This window comes from Pezoporus occidentalis, unplaced genomic scaffold (assembly GCF_034315485.1).
Source record: "Pezoporus occidentalis ecotype Australia unplaced genomic scaffold, CSIRO_AGI_Poc_V1 ctg25, whole genome shotgun sequence".
NCBI classification, from domain to species: domain Eukaryota; kingdom Metazoa; phylum Chordata; class Aves; order Psittaciformes; family Psittacidae; genus Pezoporus; species Pezoporus occidentalis.
In genome coordinates, this window is record NW_026914394.1 from 3,960,159 (window position 1) to 3,980,502 (window position 20,344).

Genomic DNA, 20,344 nt, shown 5'->3' on the forward strand with positions numbered 1-20,344 from the left:
CTCCTACACAAAACTCACCATGAAGCTGGGTGACAGCGGGTTTGTTTGAAGAGGTTACTTCTGTATGATGACTGTCTGCTTTGTTGTTTGCATTTTTAAATGCCAAAATATGTCTCCTTGTTCTTCTTTGTGACATACAGTGTAGGTGCCTCAGTAGGTAGGCTCCTTGGTGATAAAGCATTTTGGATCTGAGGAAAATAGTTATTATGAAAGGCAACTTATTTATGGAAAACATATCCTTAACAAGATGGTATCTTTGGGATGAATTGATATAAGTGGTATTTATGATACTGAGATAATTTAAGCAGAAATTTAAGCAATTTTTAGAAACATGAGGAAAATGCTGCATCACAAAATACATTTCAGGGAAATGTATTAGCTTCATAATTGCCTTCTAGTGCTGTGTTCTCTCTCTCTTGGAAACAATATACAATTGTAATACACACCGAGAAATGTCTATGGTTCAGCTAAAGTCAACAAAACTAAAAATAATCACATGCTTTTTAGAAGATGCTATGTTCCTTACAACCATATAAATTAACTCAGTAATTCCCATAATCAGATTCACATACATAATAGAAGAATGTAATTCACTTCCATTCTCTAGAGGAATACAAGATCTTTTTTTTTTTCCCCAGAAAAAGGTTTTAAAATTGTAATGCATCTTATTCACCAACACTACCTTAGCAAACAATGCTATCTCTGAACCTACTGGTACCACGGCATGGAAAGATTGCACTCAGAATTTAACTGGGCTTCTGTATATGGATTGAGAAAACAATCTTATCCAGAAGAAAGATAAGACATAATAAGAGATGGTAAATGCTGGGAAAATGAGCCTGATGGAAGAAAAGGAAGTGAGAAAACTTTTCCATGCTGAGGACAGAAAAGGTCTTTCAAAAACTTTTGTTGAGCATGACACATTAAGCACACCCAAAACGTTGCCCAACAATAAGATGACCATGGATCATGTAAAATGAAGTCACCAAAGGGTCTTTTATCTATAAATTAGGCAATTTATGATGTCACCTTTGCAGAGAAACTATTAACAAGGAAGACTTTTCAGGTCCTCTGTGGTTTTAAGATTTTAAACTCAAAAATAGAGGGATTTTTTGGTAAGATCCCTCATCTCCAGCTACTTCATACAAGCCATAAGAATACAGCACTATAGAACTTGTTTGCCCTCAGATCAAACCCCTCTAAAACATCAACATGCCACTGTTTGCATCTTTTAAAAAACATTTTTAATGAGTCTGTATTTTATTTTTTAAAAACACATTTCATTTAGAAGACTCTAGCTGCTGAGAAGTGGTTAGAACACACCTGTATATCACATTGTTGTACTGAGACATATTAGTACATTAATCCTGTGCGCTGTCAAAGTTCGGACTTCCCCATTTCCATTCTGACAACAGATTTTAGTCAGTTGTTTAAACGTGTACTGGTAAGAAAAGGTTTCATTGACTTAGGTTGCCCGTTCTGTATTGGTGTTAATCTGATGCATTTTTTTTCTATCTGCATTCATCCTTTCTACCAGTAGTATCTATGCAGCCCTAAACCACTACATGGCTCTTTCTCCCATCTATAGGATTATTTTAAGGCTCTAGAAAATTCAGTCTCCCTTGAAAAGCTCTTCAGCTGCTTTCTTGTCTCCAAGCTGCTTTTCTTGTCTCAAAGTGGCAGCAAAAGGAGTAGCCTCACAGCCACACCAGAGCATATGCAGGGATATTAAAAGACAACATTTGTGCATTTGTGAACACAAGAAATTTTCCATTCTCCATCTCCTGGACTGTTGCACAACTTTGAGCTGGTGGTGCAAAACCATTATTAATGGCCTACCTGACATGATGACGGAATCCAACAGCCTAGAAAACAAGTGATTTAAACGGTCCTTACTTCAAAGAACCCAGTAATGACTGGTAATAACTCTTGCTCATTTGGAGCTTTCACAGGTCTTCTCACAGGTTTGGAGCTCTCATAGGTTTTTCTCACAGAATTAAGTCTGTCATATTGCAAAGCCCCATGTGAACTGCTGCTTCCTCTTAGGTCTTGGTGAGTTCACCATGACAAGTAGATCTCTTCCAGCATTTGACAAGTCTCTATCTTTTGAATGGAGCCCAGACTTGGAGCACCCTACCTACTAATGGGTAAATTTTAACTGGGCTTAGCAGTTATTCCTCTTGAAGACATGCCTCAAGATAAATAAATACAACATCTATACTGTGGGATCCCAGAGTATATCCCAGCAGTGTCCTGATATCAGGATGAGAGCAGAGACCCATGTTTGCACACCAGAGACCCATGTTTCCACACTGGTTTCCAGAGAAAAGAAATCTTGGGATGCCAGTCACCAGAGAGGCACCACACGCTCCCACAGGGCCTCCATGCTGTACACAATCAGGACTGCAAGGCACAGTGCAACACACACTTGTGATCTACACTGAGCTATACCAACGATACAGGCTGAAGCTCCACAGAGAGAATAAACCATGAAATGACAGCTGAATAAAGAAGTCTTTCTAGTTTCCTATAATCCTGTTTCTGATGTTGCCACTGCACAACTGAAAATACCAGTGACACAGCTGGAGTCTCACCACCAGGCTCTCACAGAAGCCAGCTCTGACATTGCCTTAACCTTGAAATCACGACTGGGTGAGGCAATGGTTTGCTGGATCCTCTCCAACGATTGCTTGCCTAATTCTATTAAACCGAGTCAACATACTCATAGCATAAACACCCAAACAACCAAGTCATGTACCACACTCATTTTTACAGTAATCCATTGCAAAACCTCTCCAGCATGAGCAATGTTCACAATTCACGCACCATTTTTATTCTCAGTTTCCTAGAAAAGCCCAAACCTGTGTTTGAACACCACAAATGCCACAATGAGATTTCTAGTGCTACACATTTTACACTGGGGCTGTTTAGGTGATCCACAATAAGTGGCAAAACAAAACTTCTAAACAGTAATAAAATTAAATCTTTGGGAAAAATCTCATAGGGATAATAAGCAAAAAGCCTGCTCCCAGATGGAGGTCCACCACAGGCCTTCCCAAATGCTTAAGGAAAGGTCACAACTATGACCCTCTGAACAACTGGGTCTGGTTTATAGATATTATATATTATCTGGTTTATAGATATTTGACTTAAGATGGAAGCTCTTGTGCAAACCAGGACTGACATGGATCAGCAGAAAACTTGGGGATAAAAAGTAGCTTTGCTGTACTTCTTTACAGACTGTAGTGTCTATCTGTTCTCTTTCACACTGAATTCACTTTACTTCAAAAAATGCTGTACAAAAAAAGGATTTGGAAATACTTGTCCCAGTGTGACTCCGAAAGCCAGGGAAGGATTTTGAGGAAGTGTCCCAGACGACAAAGCTGGAAAGAAAACTTGAAGTATCAGCCTGTAAATGAAAAAAAGTCCCTCCCCTCTGTGCAGGTCTGCACTAGCATGCTCATGCAGTGAAAGGGGCATTCACTCTCATGACATCTGCATTTATCACTATGTATAAGCAAGCATAAGTAAACTTTTCATGAAGAAAAAAAGGAGCACAATACATGCTTTATCTCAGAGAGGAGACTGAGATTACATTTTAGGCAGAAGTTCTTCCCTGTGAGGGTGCTGAGGCGCTGGCACAGGGCGCCCAGAGAAGCTGTGGCTGCCCCATCCCTGGCAGTGTTCCAGGCCAGGTTGGACACAGGGGCTTGGAGCAAGCTGCTCTAGTGGAAGGTGTCCCTGCCTGTGGCAGGGGTTGGAACTGGATGAGCTTTAAGCTCCCTTCCAACTCAAACCATTCTGTGATTCTATGATCTGCTTATCACATAAAAATCCTCAATGGCTGCACATTCAGAAGCCCGAAAGTGATTGAACAGGACGTGCCTGTTGCTTTTTTCCGCTCCACACTCGCAGGTCAATGCCTTGCCCCCACAACTACAAACGAGCCCACTCGAGTAATGCCAGCAGTAAGCACCAGGGGAACCTCCTTTCCTCCCTGAGCGACAACCCAGCGGCGTACCACCCACCGGGGAAGGCCCCTTGGCCTTACACACCCCACAAGCCGACCCGGGGTGGTGCGGAGTACCGAGGACAGGGATGTCCGTGCAGCCGCCGCCCGCCCTCCGCCGGTGCGAGGCGGCCTTCCCGCTCCACCAAGCCCGGAAAACAAACACAAACACAGCGCTCCGGGGGTGGAGCCAAGCGGCACCACCATTTTGGGGCCGGGGGGAAGCTCCGCCGCCCCACAGGAGACGGCAGGCGGCTCGTGCCGCCGATTCGCTTCCCTTCGCCCCGCCACAGGCGGGCAGGGCTTCCCCTCTGTGGGGCTGGGCACGGCGAAGCGGGGCTTCGCGGCTGCTAACCTGGCCCGGTGGGGAGGAGTGAGAGGAGGAGCCAGGGCGGCCTGTGCGACAAAGCCCAGTGCGCAGGGAGCTGGTGACCAGGAAGCAGAACAGCGCCGGGCTGCCGTGGGGAGGGCGGACCCCACCGGAGCCCGCTGCCTCACGCCGCCCCTCCGGGGGGTGGGAGGCCAGTCCTGCCGCCCCCCCCGGCTCGGGGGTCGGGGCGGCTGTGGAGCGAAGCGGGAGGCGGCTGGGCTGCTGCTGTTGCTGCTAAGCCGCTTAGGGCCGGGGCTGGCATGAGCCTCCCCGGCGGGGCGGCTGCGGGCTGCGCGCTGCGGCGGGGAGGCTGAGGGCGCGGAGCCGCCGCCGGCGGGGGCTGGCGGTCCGTTCCTGAGGAGGAGGAGACGGCGGAGGGGGAGCCCCGTGCCCCGGGGGGAAGATGGGGAACTGCCTCAAGTCCCCCACTTCGGATGACATCTCGCTGCTTCACGAGTCCCAGTCGGACAGGGCCAGCTACGGGGACGGGGCTGAGCCGGATCAGGAGCCGCCGCCGCCATATCAGGTAGGGGAGGGGGCGGGCAGCGCCGCCGCGGCGAGCGGAGGCCAGTGGGCTCCGGGGGGACAACGGGAGTCGGCGGGGATCTGGGTAGGACGCTGAGGAGAGGGGAGCGGTGCAGCCGCCAGGCCGCTAGCCCTGAGAGCCGGGCCGAGGCCGCCGCCGCTCCTGCGCTGGGCGGCCGCCCGAACCTCTCCCTTTCCGCTCACACGTAGAGGGGGGGAAGCCGCTTTGTCTGCTCCAGTCTGGCAGCTTGGGCCTCCCGGCAGGCGGGACGCGAGGTTCCGGCGGGGAGCGCCAGGCGGGCCGGGCCCGTTGCAGGGCGGGAGGCGGCCGCGGGGTCCCGGAGGAGGAGGATGGAGGGGGGGAACAGGCCGGTCCGTCCGGTGCCGCGTCCTTTGTCGCCTGCCCGCGGTGACATCACTGTCTGGCGGTGCGCTGTTCGGTGGCGCTCCGGCACCGGGACCGCGGGTGCCTGCACCGCCCGGGCTTTGTCCCGGCGGGTTCGCCGCAGCCTGGGCTCCACTCCCGTATTTTTAGCAGCATCTGATCCCCCAGTAAGTAACTGTCCCAGCGCAGCGGATCCTATTTCCCTCGGCCGTGTGGGGCACCCGCAGGGAAGTATGTCCCATTGTTCGGGTTTTTCCCCGTCGCTGAGAATGTTAATCCACATCTTTATGACGAGTCAGACGGGGGAAAAATACCAACCGCACAAAAAAGCCGGGTATTTCCTTACATCGCTTTCCTCACAGTGGAGGATAACGCTGGTGTGGAGTGGTGATGGTCTTGGCCGCTTCTCGGAGGGATGGCCATGGAAAGGGGAAGATTAACTTGGGGCTGCACTTGCCTGATGTTTGTGGTTCGATGATGGGACGTTGGAACAGGCTGCCCAGAGAAGCTGTGGCTGCCCCATCCCTGGCAGTGTTCAAGGCAGGGGGTTGGAACTGGATGAGATTTAAGGTTCTTTCCAAACCATTCCATGATCTCTGTTCCCATATATAGAAATGTATATCATAGAATCTTATGGCCCGAAACAAGCCATTTACAGTAAATGGTTGTGCAGCACTAAAAATGAAGAGGAAAATAATAATCTAGTGGTATAACTGCACATCTTAACAGTATTTTCCAGTCCATGACAACGGGATATGTTCCAGAGAAATCTATAAGAATATCAATTGAGACTTGAATTCTGGAGGGTGACAGGAGAGCTCTCTGTTTTCTAGGATGGGAGTCATTCAGTAGTTGTAGACCTTGACATGTAATTAACAAAATTGCAGGAAGCATTTAGTCGGGCAGACGTGTAATCTACAAATGCTTTGACAAGTTCAAGAATTACAGTCCTGATGGGAAGCCCTATAAAGGTTGAAGAAAAGCCTCACACATAGCAGCCCTGGCTGGGGCAGTGAAGCTGCGCTGGTGTTGCTTGGCAGTGTGTGCCCGTTGGTTTTGTTTGGGTGCAAAAGCTTGTCATTAGAATAAATTTCATGATGTGGGGATTTCCCCCCCCCCTTGAATTCTGAACTAAGTCTGCTGAACTCCAGTAAATAGAAAGTGCTTGGTGGCAGATTAAGTACTTTTTAATGGTTGTGGTGTTCTAAATTAAGCCTGAATTGTCCATGCAGTTTAGGAATGCATCCTATTTTTGTCGAATTGACATATAAAGTTTGACTGTTCTATTTATTGCATTTACATCTGTGATTCTAGGCAGCTGTGTGGATTTGGTTTATTTCCCTTTCCCCCCCTTTGAAAGCAACCTGTTACCTCTGATAAGAGACACAAATGAAGTATATGCCTTCTGCCTTCTCGTGTGGGTTTCGGTGTAAATAAGTATTCTTCCTTCATTTTTTGTTTAATTACTGCTTTTTTTTCTTGGTGAAGAACTTCTTGTTCATAAGTGTGGATAATTGACTGAGAACATAGTAGACAATAAAATAAATGAACCTACAGGTGTCTATTATCGAATGAGTGTATTCATAGCAAAACTTCTCATGCTTGAATAGAGCTGTGTAGCATCTGATGTGCCCACAGGCACTTGGCTGTCTCGAACATCTACATGTCTGTCCTGAAAACCTTTTGCTGATCCTAGCAATTTCTAATGTTTCACTGTAAGGTAGCATTTGTGTCTGTCTCGATCAAATTCAAAGCTATTTTTTCCACAGATTTTTTAAACACAATGGTTTGTGATTGGGCAAAAAAAGGGCCTTACCTATAATATTATGCAGCATTTCATGCACTTTGAGGCTGAGGGGATGTATAATTTCAAATCTGAGAATTGTACAAGGTGCACAAGCCAAACATCAAACAATTACTTGCGTTCTATTATTGCTGTTGTGCTAGCAACAGGTCACTCTCTTGTTTCAACTTTCAAGTGGCAGCTTGGATTCAGTGTTACGAAAGGGAATTTAGGAGTTTTGTCCTCGTTTGCGATAATTTCTTCTTTTACAGTGTCTTGACCAGAACTAAAGTGGTTATGTAGACATTAGGAAAGAAAGAAAAGGATAAAATGCATTTGAAAATTTGTGGCATTTAGCAGTGTATGTGGGGAAACTGGGAGCTGAACAATTTGAAACTGAACTACTGAAATTTCAGCTGTAAAGTGGATGTATTTTAGAAGAGAATAAAATCTGGTATGTTTCCTTTGCTCAGGTTTGCAGCAGTGATGTGTCAACTTCCTGGGTAGATCTTGCAAGGTATGAGAACTAGGAGAAGAAAGCTTGTTGGGTGAAGATACACAGTTGTAGAAAATCTGTATTATTTTGACATTTAAAACGCTTGTTCATCTTCTGTGACAGGGTTGTACCATGGGTATCCATATGGGAATTTTATTAAGATGTAATTTTTATTTAGCTATTGATTTCTAACCGCAAAATGCGCCCCCAATAATCATTTCAGTATTGCATGTCAAATCTCTTTTATCAGTGAGTGCTATTGAATTGCGTGTGTGAAATTCCTGCTTCCAAAAGGGAGATTGAAAATTGGATTGGCAATGTGGGCACATGGAGCAGCAGGGAATATAATTTCCCTTCAGGGGCTGTGCATATACCTGTCTCTGCTCTCAGTTTCTGTGGCAGTACATGTTGCAAGCTACAGCAGAAAGGCTTCAGAGGAAGCATCTTTTTAAACAGGTATCTGAGTTAATGAGAAAGTGGTCCATTAAAGCAGCAGACATTTTCTAGTGCATGGAGCTTAATGGCTAACATGGGAAATAATTAAAACACACCAAAGGGAAAAAAAAAAAAGTGTATTTATGTGGTGGGGAGAAAGGAATTGATTTCAAAAGTAGACCAACATTTTCATAGGCAGATGCTAATTTTGGATGCCTCCATTTTAGAACACAGAAATTACAACTGTTTTTTTTTTTTTTAAGTGCTAAGCACATGCAACTCCATTTTTAACCAGTGAATCTGTGATGAAGAAAGAGTTAGCCTTGGTTTTGTTTTTCCTCAAGCCCTCAGAATTGAGTTTGCTTTCAAGTTTGTTTTCTTTTTCTGTGTACAACTTCTTTGCCATCTGTTGGCTATATGCCTTCTGCTGGTTTTCCATAAAAGTTCACTGTTTTTTTCTAGTTTATCTTACTTCTAGTAGTTCTTAGACTTTATTTTGCAGAACAGATGTGCCCCTTTTCTTAGTCCTTGTTTCCTATTTCTGTTCTTAAATAGTTCTGTAATAGTTGCAGGAAATAGTTTGCCAGTTTATCAGACTTTGGAATTTCAGTTAAGCACAGAACATTTTACATCTTTTCACCCTAAGTTTCTACAAGGTACTACTGTGAACAAAGTATACTGCAGTCTTCTGAAAAAGATGTATACCACTTGCTAAATTAATAAGCTAAAAGTGTGAGACGTAAGTGCATGTTCTTGGTATTGATACTGAACTCATAAAAGCATGCTTGATACGTTGATGTGCAGATAGGCTAAGAAAATACTTTACCTGAAGAGATCCAAAGTGTGCTCCAGTGCTCAGTACCACCCTGTGTTGTCTTACACATGCAGATAAAATGTTTCCGTGGATCTAATGGATTTTTTTTTTGTGGGGAGATTAATTTAAAACCTTTTGATCTGGATATTCCTTTGATGAGGCTGTAGGCACAAAATAAGAAGAGATGTCACAGACACGAGCTTAACCCAGTGTTGTGCTCCCATAACATTCCAGAAGCTGTTGGGGACCGCAGTTTTTGAAAGTGCGATTTAGGATGTCTCAAGGCCTCTCCTAAACTGAGGCTACTGTAATAGCCTCCTTGGGCTTCCTCTGTTAACTGAATGTAACCTCAGTTAACCTTATAAGCACTGTATCCTCATCCCCATCTGTTTGTCATGTTGTACTTTGTTCCAGCCAACCCCAGTTCAGGGAGGTGGCACAGCAGCCTGTGATGATGGTGCACTGGGTCCCTACTTAGTCACACTCTGGGATCCTCTCAGCCTGAGCACAATCGTGAGCTTATCCAAGACACTGAAGAAATCCCCATTTTGAACAGTCAGAAAATGTTCTTGAAATAGTCTGCTGAGTTTCTGTGTGCAGTGTGCCCCTGGGGATGCATGTGTTGGATATATTTTGCTCAACAGAGGAAAAAACCCTTTTATTATGCTCATCATGAATCAAATAATCTATTACATCAATGTTCTGATGCTGTCTTTTCAAAGGCATGGTAATTAGTATCATTATAAATTGCAAACCAAATTAATTCTGATATAGGAGTTGCACTCATTTATAGAAACATCCATACAAAATTCTCTTGTGCCACAAATGAAATGATTTATGATCTGTTATTGCATGTATTGTACAAGAAGGAAGACTACAGTAGTATAACATGTTATAATTTAACGTTGAGTGGTTGTGCAAAGCTGGAACCAGAACTGCTGTATATTGGAACAGCATAAGAGGAGGAAAGCTGCAGTGGGAAAACATTATATAAAGACAGCTATCCATGAACAAAAGCAAACCAATGAGTAAGTTTACTTTCATTTAAGAGAAATGAGTCTATTTAAAAATTGCCTAGGCAGCTCTTGCTCTTTTCTCTGCTTGTTCTCCACATCTCAGTGATGACGTGCATAAATTACAGTTACGTTTGTGGATGTGAACTGAAGCACTGCTCCAGTCCACAATTCATCAGTCTGGTGGAAACTTCAAAGGGCTTCAGAAAAGTGTGTGCCTTTGTTGGTGTGTTGCTGGCTGGTGCCTTCTGGCAGCAGTGCCCTAGGTGGAGATCAGCTTCAGTGAGAAGAGAGAGTGATGGAGGAGCTGATTTTGAGTTTTCTGCGTGGATAAGGAATGGTAGAGTGAGACAGTGACCTTTTTTTGTTTACGTATTTTCAAGAATAAGATTGCTTAAGCTAACTTATATAACTCATTCTCAGAAATGAACAAGTGCTTGAGTGGAATTCTGGAATAATATCTCTCACTGAGGAAGGATAAAGCACTAAATGATAAAGTAATTCCTGATAAACAGGTATGATACAATTTAGACGACTGCATTCAAAAAGTCTGTAAGTCCCCCATGTCTTATGGTGCAGTTCTGATAAATTACTTGTATATGCAAATCAATAATTTATTAATGTCTATATAGGGATATACAGTTCTTTTATTCAGACAGTAATGAAATATACATAATACAATGAACTTCATTGTGATAGCATTCAAGATTATTTGGCTAGTAAACAATATTCCATGACACTTCTTACTCCTTCCATGTCTGAAGAACTTTGCAAGTAGTCTGGAGAATTGTATTTCTGGTAGTCAGTGCTATGTGGAAAACTTCCTGAGGGTGCTAAGTCTGACTTCCTTTCTTGATAACAGTTAGAGAAAACTGTGCACCTGTATTTCCTGTCTTAATGCATGCTGGTTTCAGCAAAACCTGCCAGGCTGGCTGATTGGTGCCTGGGGAGGGCAAGGGGAGAAGAGAGGAAGGAAGGCAAACCTGAAGATAAAAGGTATCAGAGTTAGATAACTTCAGTCTTGAAAATACCCATTCATAAACAGTTTTTAACGACTACTGTAATTCTTTGCCTGCTTAAAATAGATTTTTGACTGCAGTTGGTCAAAGTGGGAAACGGGAAGTGTATGCTGATGTTTGAGATCTGTGTTATCATCTTTCTATTATGAAAATTAGAACAGTTTCTAGACTGTCTGTTGTTGAGTCGGCAGTTGTTAAAGCTCTGTTCCTAACCGTTCTGGCCAGGAGACTTTTATTCCAAGAGGAATAAAGAAGAGAATGTTTATAATCACATTTGTGCTTTGGTACTGCTTGCTGTTCTACATGGATTTCGGCAAGAAATGTTGTCAGTTGGATCAAGATGCTACTCAAGGCCCATCCCTGTTTTCCTGTGTCCCTGTTCATCACATCAGCAAAGAAAAGAAGCTTGGTTTAATGAGCACTTCTGTGGACTCTGGTAATGGTTTTAGTCAAACTGGTTGCCGAATGTAAGGTCAAGAAACTAAAAATAACACCACTTGCAAGTGACAGACTTGTCTTCCAGTCTTTGTACATGTCCTTGTTATTGCCTCCCTGTGGGCACACAGAGAGAAACGTATTTATATTTTGAAGAGGTAATGGTCTGTGGAATAGACTAAAGCAAATCAGCCGTGACACTTCTATGAGCTAATGAAACAGTTCCTAAGAGACCAAAGAATTACAAAATGAGCAGGTTTTTAGGGATGTCATGGCTGAGTTAGAATAAAACCTCTTCAGGGGAAAAAGCTGAAGAGTCACCGTTCTCTGACTTCAAAAGGCAAAGCAAGCTTCAGTCCTGATTTAGTCTATGAGAGATATTTTCCCTGACATTGTAAAGGTTTCAGAAGTGAAGATGTGTCCTTCCTGAAGGTAGGGTACACTTTTGTAGAAGATGCTATCTTGTTGTCCTGCCAGCCTCTTGAGGGGGCAGCTGCAGCAGTGACCTTTCCCAGCAGAGCTAGAGTCATGTGTAGCTTCTTGCTGGGTAAAACTGCGCTGTGGACTTCAACCAAAAAAACCTCCCACTCCCAAAACGAAATTAAACAAAATCCACCAAAAAATCACTCTAGCAGCCCTAGCTTAAGCTATTGTCAGTCATAGTTCAGTTTGCAGCTTTTCGCAGATCACTGGTCTGTGCTTCAGTTTCCTTACGGTAATATAAGGAGTCAAAGAGTAATAAACTTTATCTTTAGTGCAGGCATGCTTGGTAATTTAATTCATGTTTGTAAAGTGTTCCACGGTAATTTGATTGTGATAAAATAATATTCCTCCATTACAAAATGAACTTCTGCAGGAGTTTGCAACAAACCTGCTGATGTAAAGAGGGAGCTTTATCGGGAGATCTGTTTAAGGCAGCAGATAAGTCTCCTAAAATCTGTTTTGGAATCTGATAGTTCAGCACTTATTTGGCAGCCCATGTTCCAGATGCTCAATTAGTAGGAATGAAGAGGCCATGGAGATGGTAATAAGAAATCTTGCTTAATCAGGATGATGAATCCTCATTATGCTGGGAGATTGTGTGTTCTTTCAGGCAAGCCAACCCAAACAAGCAGTACCTCCCTCCCCAAAAATCTAGGACCACCATGTGTTTAGGAAGCTCTTGTACTTCCCGTACGTACCACTGGCTCATTTCTGGGATGTGCAGCTGTTGCTGGCCATACATCTGGACTTCAGTTTCTGAACCATGGAGAACAAAGTAGTTTTATGTTTTGAAGAGATAATGATCTGTGGAATGGACTAAAGCAAATCAACCATGACTTTCCTATGAACTAATGAAACAATTTCCAAGAGGCCAAACGGTTCTAGAGAGCGGTTGTTTTATTTACCAGTCCTCTGTAGGAATCCGCCAGCCGCTCTGTTTCTCATCAGTCAAGAAGAAAGTCAGAATGCCGGTGGCATAAAAGCTGCTGGGCCACGATCCACGCGCAGTGACACGGACAAACAGCAGATGCGGGCAGCAACTGGAGGAGGAGATAAAAGAACCGTCCTTCCAACCGCAGTTGCGTCAGCCAAATCACAACCAGCTGGTTTATTGCATCGGGCATTTCTGCTGATCCACCAGAACGCCTCACACACGTGTGTGCACGCATAGCATTGTATCAAAGGCTGGGCTGGTTTTTGTGCGTTCTCATCCTGCCTCTGTTTTTAGCCACTGGTTTAAGTTTAGGGATGATGTAGACCTGAGGTGCCCCGGGGAGGACTGAAATTGTTGGAAGAATAAAAGAAACTGTGACTCAGGAAATTCAGTTCTTCCCTTAGCCCCAGCATGCAGTGATGAATGTGCAGACTATTATCCCTGCAATACTGAACCTGTTTCCCTTGATCATGTTTTTTTGGACACTGGAGAGTCCTCTGTGTCCTCTCATCTGCTTTTTCCCCACTCAGAGCATTTCTAGAGGCATTGCTCAGAAGCAGTTCTTCTTTGTAGTTCACTGAACTCCAAGGCCAAAATGCCTTTGAAGATGAGTAAGGCACAGCCTCATTCTCAATCAAAGACAAATCTCAGCTGGCTGACGATGCTGAGTTTTCCAGTGCTTGGGATTATAGCTAGTCCATGTGCCATTAGAGTTTGGACTGCTGAGAAAGGTCCCAGAAGCATCAAGGAAACGCCTGGTTTATGACTAATAAAATTTAATGAAGCTGTGTGAATATCCAGTGGTAAGCAAAAATCATTCAGTCAGTGCTGGTTTGGACAAAAGCAAGGAATCTGCTATCCTGCAGCCATGATTAAAACCATCAAATTTACTAGATACTGCCAGTTTCTAATCTTTGTCTGGGCAAAACTGATTAAAAAAGACAGACTAGACTATAACCCAGAAATATATCTGTAATATAGCTGTATATACTTGGACAGTAGTTCTGTAGAGACTGTAAGGTTTCCCTGTAGTCCTCACCAGTAACACTCTGCATGGCTCTCCCGATGATTTGTATACAAGCTCTAGCCAGAAGGAAATGGAGCAATATTTGTCTGACTTGATTTATTCCCCTAAGGTGCATCTTGGTAGTGGGGGATACAAATCTCTCATGAGTCAGTGTGCAAACGTTGCAGAATTGGATGAGGCTGGGTGCTCTTGCCCTTTCTGTTTCAGAGCTGTGGGAGACTTATCTAAGAGATCAGAGTACATCAGATTCTATTATTTCAGTATCTATGGGACAGTATAATGCATGACTACTCTGGGATGGTGCCGGTGTCTGACTTTCATTCATCACTGTAATTAAACTCAGATACAGACTTTGTTCTGTGCACTGAACGTTTATCACAGCATTTTATTAATATGGTTGTCGAAATCTGTGGTTCAAACGTAGCATAATTTTGCAGTGTAGATTGAGACCAGTATTTATTTTGCCTGAATAAAGTAATAGTATTTAGAATGCAGAAAGAGAAGTTAATTGCTTTCAGGTTTTGAGCACAGGTGAAAGCATTGCTTTAATGCAGAAGTACCAAACTGCGAAACTGGTTTGGTCTGTACTGTTGCTTAACAGAAAGCAGTTACCTACTGTATTCAGTGGAAACTATATAAAAGTCTCAGATCAGCAAACTAATGCTCTAAATTCAGGTTTAGTTAAGACACTGAAATTAATATTTTAACACCAGAAGACTTTATGCTCTGTAATAGTACTTGCTTAATTACTGTTGCCAGTTTCTGATGTTTGGGGATTTCCCTTTGTTTTGTGTTTAGGTATTATGATTTGTATTGCAGTTGCATGTATTTATCTTCAGTTTAGCTTATGAAATATGACCAAGTCATTGCTGTAGTGTCGCAGAGTTCTGTAATATTGAATCTATATACTTGGAGACCTTAGGGCAGTTGTGAATTGTCTAATAGAGAGTGTCATACTTGAAAGTATATTGCCCTTCTTGGAAGGAAACAGTATCACTTTTAAAATTCAGGCAAAAATACTCAATTTAAATTAGCTGTCAATTGTTTTCTAGGTTAGTGCTTTTTTCACCTCTTAGTTCCTGAGTCTCTGGTGCTCTATGGGCTATTTTTGCAATGCTCACGAGAGCTGATAAAATCCCTGTAGTCACTGAACTGACAACACAGGTTCACACCTCTACTTGGTAATTTTGGGGGATCTGCAAATCAGAAACTAGTAAGAAGTGCTGCATAGGTAGTATTACTCTAAGGTCTGTCCCTGCCTAAGGGTAGTCCTCTGCCTGCCCTGATAGAAGCACGCCTTTTTAGCTAATGGCATCCACGTGATGCTGCAGTGGTTATGATGGCCAGGTACCCTGGGTTGAGTTAGATAGCGGCCTTTGACCCAAACCTGAGTGATATGCTCGGTTGCTCTCCCAATCCACCCTCAACTGAAAGTGGTAATGTGGTAGTTAATCCATCAGAGTGGAGTCTTATGATGACTCGCCTGGAACTCTGCTGGGTTGTATATAATCCTTCCAGCCGGTCATCTGTAAGAGCCAAAAATGAGGTGGAAGGAGGGATTTTACTTGATGTCTGAATTTAGACAAGCTCTCTGGAATTTCAAAGAATTGCAGTTTTACTTGTTTTACTGTGTGGCTAAACTACCAAGAGTAAGTTTACCGAAGAGTGCTCATTCTTTTTGTAAATACAGTGGGTTTCTTGGTTTACAATAGATGGAGTCAAGGCGTTTAGAGATAGTGTTTAATGACTAACTAGTTTTATTTTTAAACATACTATTCACACAAAATGTCATGCTTCAAGTAATCTTTGTTTTCCTCTGCAAACCGTATTCTTGTTCAGTGAGTAACCTGTTTTTTCATACTTCCCAGAAGAAGCAAGATGACCTAGATCTAGAGCTTCCTGGAGAGAAGTTCACTTCCCCCTATATATAGCTTCTCCTGAAGTGTCTTTATGTAGCTGCCACCTACTCTCAGCCGATAAACTGAGGAGAAAAGAACTATAGTTTTAGGCTGAAGTAGGAAAGGAGGGCGTGTTAATCCTTTGTCTTTTTTTTTTTTTGATCTATTAAATCCATCTTGCAGGTATGCCACCAGCTGGATTCCAGCATGGTGCAGGCCACACTTCCAAGCTCCCGGCTGCAACATGCAGAACTTCATGTCTCTGCGTCTCCTGGATGTGCTGTGGCTGAGTAATGACCAATTACTTCTTGGTTAACGTGTGAATTGGATCATGCCTTTGTGCTGGCAGGAGTTTCTGCAGTGGACTCTGAACGTGATATCCTGGGGTCAGTGTGTTCTTTGCTCTGGTTGGATCGCGCAGATGGAGATTCCTCCAAGCAGTGCTGCTGGCACAGTGGTATTTTTATTGGAAAGCAAAAACTGGGAAAATGGTAGTAACAGCTATGTAGAAGATGCTACCAGACAGGCTGGTGGTGTTGAGGGATCAGAGAAGTGTTTCCATCTCAGGGTAACAAGTCAAATGGTGAAGAGTACTGTAGGTTGAGGGAAATTTGTCTGTCCCTTTGTTAGTGTAAGGCATTTTTTATAAATACAGGGGAGTTTATCTGAGTCAGTGCATCGGCAACTTAAGCTGTTTGGGTTTCTGCAGCCTTTCTGGGGAGAGGAGAATGCTTTCTGTGTTCCTAAAGAAGGTGCTGCTGCGCAGGAGTGATTCCACTCCTGGGGCCTTTACCATACCGGGGATGGGTACCAGTGGAACCCACCGGTGGTCCTGTGTTGGGGTGTGCACATCTCTGGCACATGGCAAAACTATCATCTGTGTTTGCTTAACTTGATTTGAGGCAGGATTCTGCTCCAGCACTTAAAAATAATGGCTTTGACAGGCACTGCTCGAGAGTGAATGCAGCCAAGGCCAAAGGAGAGGCTCTGGGGCTATCTCTGCAGCAGACCACAAGCTGAAACCAGGCGAAAATGTGGCGTGCCTTGTGATCAGCGGTGTGTGTTTCCATGTTTCTGGCTCAAGGAGGTCTGATCTAACCATCTGCTGCTGCCAAAAAGGATTGCTTTGCTTTTCCCTCCTGCTTTCCACTTGCAGCCGTGTGCTCTGCAGTTGTGACTTGGTGGCTTTGATGCTTATCTCATCCCTCAGTGAGTCAGCTTATACTCTTCAAGTGTCTGAAATGGGTGCTCGTGCTCTTATTTTCCTCCTGTTAGATTAGTGAACCAAAATGACTTCCTGGTGGTGAAAAACTTATCTGCACTCTGCCATCTGTCTATTATGTCTTATTTTGTGACATCTCAGGGAAGGTCTAGAAGTGTCAGGTATAAGATGTATGCTATCACCACCAAATACTAAAGGATTTTTGACTTCTCCCTATTGCAGTTGAGGATCTCCTTGGTCTTAGTCCATGCATGCTCTGGTTTGCAGTTGAATATCTGATATTGGTTTGGGTAGTGAATGCATTGGGAATGGTCTGTAATGAGATGCAGTGTAAAAGTGCTATTTTGAACTTTGGTGGGATGGTGATTTCAGTTGGAGGGATTCTGTTGCTTCAGAGCAAATCTGTGATGTAGACAAAGCCTTAATTATGTTTAATGTGGTTTTTTTTTTAAAAAAAACCAAACCCCCAACAAAACAGAATAAAAGAATGTAAATCTGTCTGCCACAACCACCTTTAAAGATGCTTGGATGCTTTTCCTCTCTATTTTCTTCTTTTTTAAAGAAGCTTCATTAGTGTTATCTAACAGTTCATGAGTATATTTGGTTAAGTACAGGACAGGATGAAGACTTTCACAGCCTGTTCATGTTGCACAGCAGACTGTGGCATCTCTTGGGACACAACTAACTACAGTAATGTCATTCATCTGCATTGTGGGGTGCTGCTCTGCCTCTTTCCTCACACAGGCCTTCCAGTTATGACTCTATGGATAGTTTCCAAAGTCTGAACATAACTTGGCAAGCTTTGTCACTGCTGTTAGGAGTTTGATTACCTTTGTGCATATGTATGTGAGGACTGACAGTATATGTGGCTTTTAATAAAACAACTTCTCCGTTGTCTGTAATGTCTAGAATTAAGAAATTATACAAGTATGCAAATGCAAGAGCAGACATTAAGCTGGACGCCTCAATTTGACTGTCCTGTTTTATACGTTGTGACTCCTTATTCTAATGTGGCGTCCCTCAGGAGAGGCCATTAGTTTCCTATTGAAGCCAGTCGTATTTAAAGCAAATAGAGGGGCAAAATCCTGTTTCAAGAAATGAATTTGGGAAGCTACCGCTTCTTCATGTGCCTGCTTATGCAGCATTAGCAGAACCTGTAATTTCTGTGGTAATGCCATGCATTTACATAACTCGAACCCTCTTGCTCAGTACCTTTCTGTTTAGTTTTCTGGATTCAGAAGTAGTAATGGTGAACACAAGCAGTAATAAAAACAATCTTTACAGCTTTTTTTGCATCTCATAAACCAAGTTGTGCCAGGCTTAATTTTTGGCTTGGAGACCTACAAAAAAGCCCCAAAAGCCACAGGAGGTGGGGCTGCTGGGGTGGGGAGCAACACCCTTCCTTGTCAGTCACCGATGGGTGAGCAGGTGGCCCAGCACGTTATCGGGGCTGTGTGGCACTGCAAAGCTGTTTTCTGAATGAGCTTGCTTGCTGTTGCTAATGTTTCCTTGGTTTATTTCACAAGATACGCTGGCTGGGTTTCAGTTTGAATACAGTAATGCGCTTCAGCTGGACAGAACATAGCTATTTAAATTAGACCAATAGCTATTGCCCTTCCTCCTTTAAAAAGACGCAAGTAACACGTCCAACTGAAGTAAGACACATTTTTAAGGCCTCGATGCAGAATGGTTACTGTGTTCCAGCAATAAAGTGCCTGTATATCAACATGGAGTGCAGTAATCCCACATATACTTGCTCACTGATGACCTTGCATATTTTGCTTGCCACAGGCCAAATCCTCACCAGTGGTGCAGCTGCCTGGTGCTACTCAAGCAACACAAATGGGTTTATAAAGCTGGAGACTTCAGAACGTGCCAGAACCTCCAGCTAGCATACTGTCATCAGGATAAGCCTTTTAAAGGTCCTTTATTTTCATCTCTGCCTTCACTGCTGCTTATACCTGTAGCTTGTGCTGCAGGAAACACAGTTTGGCCAAGAACCTTTGTGCTTCTGCCACAGGTTTCTTCCCCCAGTGCGCTACTGAAAACTCAGCAGAGATCAAACCAGAATTGCTAATGGAAGATCATTTTATCCAGAAAGAATGATTTTATCCAAAAAGAAGTTCTTTTGCTTTTAAAGTTTCCTTATGTTAGTGCTTTCAATTTTATATTAGTGTTTTAAATTCTAAATGTGGATGTGACAGTGTCTGCAGACGTTTATAATGGCATCAACAAAACGAGGCTCAGATTTAATGGGTGTTGTCGTCCATATTTGAATTAGCTTTGAGTTAAATATGACAAGCATTATTGCTAGTTGTTACGCTGCCTCATAGATTATATTAGAATCACAGAATCATTAATTTGGATAACAGCCCTGTTCAGCACAGTGTTGGAAATTGCATATTAACAAGCGTGTGAATTGGACTGTTTCCTGGTGTCTGTGAACAGAGAGATGTATGGATAGCTACATGTGTGCTCAGTGAAGTTATTTCCTGCATAGAATGTATGATTTAGCAAAGCGCTGGTCAAGTTTTTCCCTTACAACTCCTCCAGGGAGCCTCTTTTGTTGAACTGAGAACTAAGGCTCAAGAAGCTATTTCACAGTTCTAGATATCTATGGCAAACTTGGCCCTGTTATTCTTGTACCAACCAGATCTTTAGTTGTTTCTCTGATGTTTACTTCCCTGATTTATTTAGACATCAGTCCTGTATCCCTTTCAGCCTTTGTTTTCTTTTCTAGGCTAATGCTTCTATTTTTATTTTGTTTGTTAGTGGATGTGATATTCAGACAACTTGGTTTTCCTGAAAAACAGAATCTGTCTCGCCTGTAGTCAGTGCAACTAAAATGAAACAACAAAAAATGGAAAGAATATTAAAGTAGGGCATATTTTACGTGATTGAGGGATCACTGACTGTTTGTTGAATATCTTGCAGTGAATTTTGTTGTGGTGACTGATGATGGGAGTCAAAGGCAATACTTTAAATCTGCAGAACATGCAGCTCAGAAGTCCAAGGGGCAAGTACCTTTTCATGCTCTGCTAGCCATTACCTTCTCTCATTGGGGTGAAGCATTCCATAACATGATGAAGACCTTACCAGGAATGGAGCATTTCGTGAAGTGATAAAAAAAAAAAATCAGGATCAGGCCTGTAAGTTATTTCAAGGCTAATTTCTGTACAGAGCTGCTTTAACCTGACTTGCCAGTCTGAAATTGCTCCATAGGGTACTTGCTGTAGGGCTTTCAGCAGATTTCATTTGATGAACATGGGACTCATTTTTATCGAAGTTCATGGAGAAGGGTATGCCCAGCCCTTTTCTGCCCCCAAGGACACATCTAGAACTGCCCATCTCAGAAAATGGTTTATTTCTGCTTGTATTGTCTGATTCAAACCAACAAATTAAAGAACAGAAGAAATGTTTGCAGTAATTCTTGTTTGTGTCTTTACTGCAGTGGAAATCCCTCTGTAGGAAAGGAGGTATCCCAAATAAAGACAGG

General features: G+C 43.2%; 1 protein-coding gene across 2 annotated transcripts in view; it reads left to right on the forward strand.

Annotated features, from left to right (window-relative positions):
• Positions 1 to 4,284: 4,284 nt before the first annotated feature.
• Positions 4,285 to 20,344, forward strand: part of RNF11 (ring finger protein 11) — a 33,811-nt gene continuing 17,751 nt past the window's right edge. The window contains exon 1 of one of the 2 annotated variants that reach the window (XM_062623247.1): positions 4,285 to 4,905. In XM_062623247.1, the coding sequence (XP_062479231.1) occupies positions 4,783 to 4,905 (123 nt within the window). In that variant the 5' untranslated portion in view covers positions 4,285 to 4,782. Of the gene's footprint in view, positions 4,906 to 5,240; positions 5,457 to 20,344 lie in introns of those variants that run through there. The other variant, XM_062623246.1, reaches the window with a different exon arrangement.